This window comes from Aplysia californica, unplaced genomic scaffold (assembly GCF_000002075.1).
Source record: "Aplysia californica isolate F4 #8 unplaced genomic scaffold, AplCal3.0 scaffold00465, whole genome shotgun sequence".
Taxonomy (NCBI): Eukaryota; Metazoa; Mollusca; class Gastropoda; order Aplysiida; family Aplysiidae; genus Aplysia; species Aplysia californica.
In genome coordinates this window covers 111385-119013 of record NW_004797735.1, presented here as the reverse complement: position 1 = coordinate 119013, position 7629 = coordinate 111385, and the positions used below count along the sequence as shown (strand labels likewise).

Genomic DNA, 7629 nt, shown 5'->3' with positions numbered 1-7629 from the left:
TGTGTGTGTGTGGATGTGTGTCTGCACGAGCACGCGCGTGTGTGTGTATGTGTGTAGGTCAAACTAAAAAGTATACAATGGACAATGACAAAAGGCTCTAAAGAGTGTGTGATGGGATGGGTCCAACGAACAACCGTCACGCAGGTCTGGAAATTTTATGAGGCGGTTTAGTGTTATTATAAACCCCACTTTATTGAGGTTTTTATTGAGAATTTAGAGCTGTTCAAGTGCTTTTTCAGTGCGTCCTTCGGCATTCTCTCGCGTGGGCTCGGCATTATTTTGCTCAATGAAGATCGTTGAGTGCCCACCCCGAAATAGTAAAACGTGTGTCCCTGAAAGGTAGACTATATAGCCTCATTAAAAGAAAGATATTATGCTTTTGTCATATTTAATATGTTGCAGGTGACTAAACCAACGTATTTTGATATCCTGGCCTGAATCTTTGCCTGTCAAGAAAAAGTTGCAATTTCAACCCCTCGTTCAGGAAAATACCTTATGGAGGGCTTTTATTTTTTTTTTCTTTCGAAGTTGTAATCCGCAAGTAAGAGAGAGAGAGAGAGAGAGAGAGAGAGAGAGAGAGAGAGAGTTCTTTTGACAATTGTGCTTACATCAAACATTTTTGCTTGCATTTTTTTACTTTCAAAATTTGAATTTCGACAAAATATTTTTCTCAGATTAAAAAAAAAGTTGGGCCTAGGACTACGTCCGAACATCTGGCCGACATGTGGTTTTCGATCAGCAGACCTGCTGTTTGATAAACTGGCTCTCGGCTCTCAAGCTATCGAAAACCTGCCCTGAGCACTGAGTAGCCTACTGGGTGTCCTCTAGTACATGTACTACTAGTACACAAGCCACCGGTTGTAAGCATTATGACAAGTCACGGCGGTAGCAGGAACGGAACCAATCAAGTCTTCCTCTAAGTCACAAAGTGGACAGCAGTTCATGCTCTAAGGCGCATGTGGCAAACGCTAGGTCCGTGAGCCACATCCTGCCTGGCGAATAATTATGTTCGGCTCCCGAGAGAATTCTGAGAAGTCCATCCTCAGAATCTCCATAACACAGAACCTTACTCCAAACATAAACGAACTTGTTAAGAAAAGGTGCCAAACATCCAGCTCTCACTAACTGGAACAAGAGAAAAATTGGAAAGCTTTGATTACTAATTATTTCAACATTTGTCTGTTTTAATTCATGGTGTTTTAAAAGGGTGCTCAGTGTGTGTTTATCCAGTTCAGCCCGCAACCTTAAGTGTAATTTCAGTTTGGCCCCCTGTATGATTTAGTCTGACACCCCAGCACTAGAGCAACGAGTCACATTTTGTACCGAAAAGAGGGCTGGTCATTGCACCCGCTTAGCAAGGACTTTGCTGCTCAAGAAAACAGTGACATCCCAATTTGCCAAAAACTAACGTACAGGAAAATGTCCTGAAAAATGTCCTGAACGATGACAGTTTTAACCCTGTCCAATACAGAAGCTTACATGGCATTTGGTCGATGCCTAAAATCTCTGTTCAGAATTTAGCGGCTGTTGATTTTCTATTATTAAGCTGTGGCTGTTTAAAGTATGCACACTTTTTTTCTGTGAGTACATTATTATATACCAGTGCCAGACATGGACCTTGACCAAAAGTCTGGAACGCAAGATAACCACTTGCGAGGTGAGATGTCTGAGGAGAGAGCCGTCAACAAAACTAGATGTGACATGATCAGAAACTCTAGGATCAGAGAAATGGTGGGAACAACACCTGTCTTCCACTACACCCAGAAGCAAACAATAAGGTGGTTTGGACATTTGACAGTTATGACACCTCACCAGCCTGCCAGTAAAGCGTACAGCAAAAATATATCAGGGCACAAGGTAAGAGGAAGACCAAGGAAAAACCTGGATCGAGCATGTAACGGATATCCTGAAAACCAACAACATCCCACCAAGCCAGGCCATCCAGCTTGTCAGAAAACGAAAGCTCTTTCGATCCATTCGACTCCCTATATACTATATGGTACAAGAGGAAGGATAAAACAAAGTAAGTCACAATTATATGCACTTCCATCCCTATGTTCACCACAAAAGATAACCACAGCGACCTGAGCAAGAAATCCCTCAGCCTGTCCATGTTTGATGAAGAAAGATACCCCCGAGAAGCATGGATAAGGATCTATACGGGGGGATCTGCCACTGATGCTGTGAAAAGAGGAGGAGCGGGAGTGTACGTACAGTTCCCAATTGGACGACGACAAGCAGAGGCAGTCCCAGTAGGGTGCATTGTACAAACTACAGAGCAGAGATGGTGGCTCCTAACCTAATACATGCAGCAAACACCACCAGGGATGTGGTAGACCCTCAAAGCCAAGTAGTATTCTTAACAGATGCCGTGTCAATACTGCAGACAATCACTGCCGGCAAACTACCAAGGCTGCGAGAAGTAATTGAGGACATCCCATGTCTGAGGATCATGCAGCAGTGGCTTCCATCGCACTGTGGTGTCATAGGAAATGAGCAGGCAGACAGGATGGCCTAACTAGGAGCACAGAAAGAGCAACCAGACAACAGCGTCAACTACACAGAAATAAAAACTATCATAAATACACTATTTAAAGCACCACAGACATCAGATAGCTACCATGAGCTGTCACGCCAAAAAAACAACCAGGTGACTATATTCCGACTAAGAACACAACAGACACGACTGAGACAATATATGTACAGATGTTTTAAACTAGTACAATCACCAAAATGCCAGTGTGGAGAGGCGGACCAAACTGTGGAACACATCCTTCAGCAGTGTAGGACACACATGGCCCTGAGACAGAAAACGTGGCCAACCCCACTGACACTAGAGGAGAAGCTCTACGAGCCGACAGATGAACTGAGCAGGACGGCCCAATTTATGACAGATACCGTGCTTCAAGTGTAATGCGATCGAAAAGAAAAAAAAGAAGAAGTAATGTAAGTGAGTAAGAAGTACATTATTATCGGGAAAACCTTTTTGCGCAAGACGTCAAAGGGCACTGTTATTAGATGCTTTTGCACGGCGCCCATGGTAACAATGTGTGGGTGTCGGGTACATTACTCGGGCCAAACTTGTTGTTGAAGAACCGATACCTGAATTAAAAAAATAGTTTTCGATATTTTACTCCAGATTGTAATTATATTTTAATTTCCAGACAACTAATCTTTGACTATTTCAAAGCTCCAGTAATATTGCGCTACTTCCGTAACTATATATTAAAAGCAAAGCATAATTAAAAACGTGCCGGGATTCAATTTGTTTTCTCGGTCTTAATTTTCTTTTTTTTGGATCCAGTCCAACCAATAGCATCGTCAGAATTGACATTAACCAACTTACGAGTACGATTCTGAAACTGTGGGAAAAAGGGTTGTCTCAGACAAGTCCGACAGAGTGAACTCAGTCTAGATTACCTGTTGCCTGCTGTTTCCTCTAGTTGACGAAGGATCCCTGAAGTTGTGGTAATGATAATAGCATAATGTTCATTTGGAGAGAAAGAAGCTGTTATCAGTGGTGGTGGGTAGACCAAAATTTGGGTGGGGCTTAGGCTGCTTCCACTTCTTTACCACCAAATAGCAAGCAATAAAAACTAAACAGTTATGATTTTTCGGCGCTTATTCGGTAGTTCCCACCCCGCAATTGTTATTCGTCGGTTTTGGCCCCTGGAGTAGGCCCAGGGGGGTTTCAGGGCCCTGAATTTAACCATTATTTGATGTTTTGCAGTTGTTAGGTTTGATACCTTAGCTCGCCACGTATTCAACGTATAGATATCTAGATCTATATGTAGACCTAGGCTCTGTGTGCATTGCGTGCGTTCAAAACGGTTTCAACTGCTTATGGAGAAACATTTTTTTTCTGTGGGATAGAGTTGGGGGTGGTGGGTGGGGATGGGGGAGGGGCTCAGGCCTGTGAGCCTTTCACTACCCACCGCCACTGGCTGTTATTTTGACTTACGACATGCGATTATTGGTATCAATATCTTACTTACTTACTTAGTTTCTTACTTATTTACTTACTCTCTCCCAGTACCGTCAGGTACATAAGGCGGAGAGGAGTCGACGCCATGCTTGTCCCTGGCCACGTCCTGGAATTTCGGCACATCCAGGCCCTGGATGATTGCCTCATCTCTCACTGTGCCTCTATAGCTTCCAGTTGGTCTTCTCCGCTTTCTCTGTCCAGTTGGTTTCCAATACCGTTTCTGATAGGGCAATCTTGTCTTCGGCATTCTCAGAACATGTCCCAGATATCCCCATCTCCTTCCTTTTATTGTTGTGTTGATATCTTCAATTCCAGCTCTTTCCAGCACTTCATTATTTGTAATAAATTCGTTCCATTTTATTAGTAAAATTCTTCCTGGTCATCTTGTTTGAAGCTTTTTTATTTTTGTTGAATTGTTTTGTTTGTTTTCCATATCGCTGAACCTTACGTAGGTATCAACATCAGTGAAGCAAATAAGAAAACAAAAACGACACTGATCATCGGCTGCGACGCCCTGTATTTTTAATAGTAGGCCTACTAAGCGTAATATCATTCCAGGATAAGAAGGGTCGAATTTATTAAGTTTTTATTCTGACCAAGAAATCGTAATGGGGGCCTAAAGAAAAACGTGTGACCATAAAACTAAAAAAAGGGGCATACTGCTGGTATTTACGACAATAAATCTCTAAACCTTTACATGTACATCAAACTGAGCACAGCGTCTAGACGAAACCTTATAAAATACAATAAGATGTACACGTACAAGAGCTAGATCTAGCAACAGTAACAAGGTAAAAAAAGTTCATGTAAATGAGACGCAAATTAACCAGACCCGTAAGACTTAAAAATGGGAAGCATACGAGGCAATGGAAGTGTAGGCATATTTGTAGGCTCGTGTTAATAATGAAGTTAAACGCGATTTAATTTGATATGTAAACCAAGACGCCATGCCTTTGGTTCTAGAAAAACAAACAAACAACACCTCCACCCCCCCCCCAAAAAAAAACCCCGCCACAAAAACCACCACCAACCCCCCCCCCACAAAAACAACAACAACAAAACAACCAAAACAACAACAACAAATAAACAAACAAAACAACAAACAACAACAAACAAACAAACAAAAATCCAACTCAACAATTAATTGGTGTCGTTGGGGAGCTTGAAAGGAGCAACATTCAGTCATCAACAGTTTTTCGTGTTATATTAAATGTTGCAACTGTAACCAGCTAATGCTGTACAATTTGTTATGTTATTTTCAATGTAGAGATCTATATCTGATTCTATTTATTTATTGACCCTCAATAGAAATTTGAGCACGGCTTCCACTTCAAGTAGAGATTGCATTTCAGCCTCACAGAATATAGGTTATATTATTATTATGTAGTGTTAGGCTAGGAGCTAATATAATTGACATCTAAGGAGGCTGTGCGAGTATTCACAAACTTAAAACAAAAAAATGCCACCCATGCTCTCTTCTTTTGTTAACCTCATAAACCAATACACAAGGTCTTTAGAATGTGATGAATACTGCAGAAATCGTTTTGTTTTTATAGATCTAACATTTTCAGAAATACAGAACACCACTGTTACCAGTCGATTGTTTTTTTGGTTTGTTTGTTTGTTTGTTTGTTTGTTTGTTTGTTTTGTGTCACTACAAAGAGTGACACGACGACGAGTGGCTTGGATCAATACAGTGGCATTCTCTTTTTTTTCTTATTTCTCCATCATTTGCATAAACAATTAACAAGTTAGAAACTGTTCACAGTCTTATATTTTAAATCAACCCTCAACATACTACTTAGTTGTAAAAATTTCCCTTTTCCTCAGAATCCAAATTCCCCCCTATTAAGGGTGGGCAGGCGATCAGGGGGAGGATTAAAAACTCAGAGGTCCGCGTGAAAAGAATTGGCATTCTGGTGTCCCGGACCGACGTTTGGCTGCGGTACCACTTCTTTCAGGACTGCGCGTGACCAGCGGACTTCTTGCATCCTCAAGCATGGAGAAGACGAGCGAGTCGGCTCCCGCTGACCTCAACCCAGCGGCCATGAACAAGCTGCTGAAGCTCATCACCCCAACACCCACGACTCCCGAGAGAGAACCCCAAAGGCTCCGGGGATCCGTGGCCAAATTTGTCGCCCATCGCTGTGAAGGATCTCTGAAGGGTGTGCTCTTCCCAGAGCTACCGGCGAATGACAAGAGCGTAGGCAAGCAGGTCGTGTTGGACGACGCTCTCAAACGTTCGGAGAATCTGCTGCTGGACTATGAGGGCACGGGGCGGACCAGAGGCGGGAGTCCCATGCCGCTGAAGCGTCGCCTCAAGGGAGACACGGCCATGAGGATGGCCAATCGGTACAAGCAGTCCATGGAGCAAGTGTTCCCGTTTCGAAAGCAAACCGAGACCAGCACACAAGCCAACAAGAGGCCCCTTCGTACACGGTCGCCCTCGTCCTGCAGAATCAAAGACTTGATGGAGCCGGAGGTAGTGAGCCCGTGAGAAGCATGCAGTGGTCATAAGGCCATACTCTTAAAAATTGCTCGAAGTTAACAATGCTTTAACTGTTTTGATAATTTACAAGAAAGGAAATAACAGCTTTGATATTTGCAGCGGTTAATAAACTAAAACAGCATCAACTGAGGCTATGGACACAACACAGAAACACGCCAATGCGACTCTGCAATGCAACGTCCAGATTTGGGTTTACGCTACCCCCCCCCCCCAGATCTGGACATTACTTTGTCTTTTCCCTTTCTCCATCAAACACAAATGTAAAGGAAGCCATAGGAATGTGATAACCTTTTCCGAAAAGAAGTTAGCAATAAAGACCTAATTTCAAATCTATTACAGACAGCATTCCTGGTAATTTTTGGGTTCTTTATAAAAAGCTTACCGGGTACTTATGGATTGTGGCGATGGTGGACAGAGGATGTCTGTCTGTCTGTCTGTCTGTCTGTCTGTCTGTCTGTCTGTCTGTCTGTCTGTCTGTCTGTCGTTATCAGTTTTATTTTTAAGAGGAGTAGGGTTGGGAATAAGCCCTCTGCTCTCATCGAGAAAGGTGAAATGTTATGACAATCACACATGAACATTTGCTTTTGACTTTTACTACTTTCAGCTCGAAAGAACATGGCATGACATTTCCTTTGTTGTAGAGTGTAGACTAGACTCTTCCCGCTCACCTTCCTCTAGTACCTTGATCTGATCATCCCCATGCAGTTGCCAGGTAAAGCAAATTTATTATGAAAGTACGATACGTTCAATTGTAATTGTATAATTTTTACGTCCCTGCCGACACTATTTAGATCTAGATCTTTTATGAGGAGGGCTGCTTCGGCCCTGCCTGTCATGGCCACCCTGGGCTGAGAGAGCTACAAAAACGTCCCAGCAGAATGATGGATGGCGATACTCGATAAAAGAGAATTCTCCCTACACGGGAATCGAACCTAGGTCTTTTGCCTGAGATGACGAAGCGCCCACGCGATACACAACAGGCGTTGGTTTTCTTTGATGTGCTCACTTGGAGATTGACACAGTCAGTGAACGGTTTGTCTTTGAGAAGTTTCACAAGTGTAGCTTAGGGTAAATCCAATCTGGTGCTGATAGAGCTCTCGCGGAAAGGTTTATTTTCCCAGAAGCTCTGATATAT

General features: G+C 42.8%; 1 protein-coding gene across 1 annotated transcript; it reads left to right on the top strand.

The window, feature by feature from the left end:
• The first annotated feature begins 3344 nt into the window (after nt 1-3344).
• LOC101851140 lies at nt 3345-6830 on the top strand. Its single transcript, XM_005105333.1, has 2 exons — nt 3345-3468; nt 5816-6830. The coding sequence occupies exon 2, from the start codon at nt 5985-5987 to the stop codon at nt 6480-6482; it is 498 nt and encodes a 165-aa protein (XP_005105390.1). The 5' UTR covers nt 3345-3468; nt 5816-5984; the 3' UTR covers nt 6483-6830.
• The last annotated feature ends 799 nt before the right edge of the window (nt 6831-7629 follow it).

Bases quoted from the DNA above. Each gene is read 5' to 3' on its own strand.
- LOC101851140 (XM_005105333.1), top strand. From the start codon at position 5,985: ATGGAGAAGACGAGCGAGTCGGCTCCCGCTGACCTCAACCCAGCGGCC.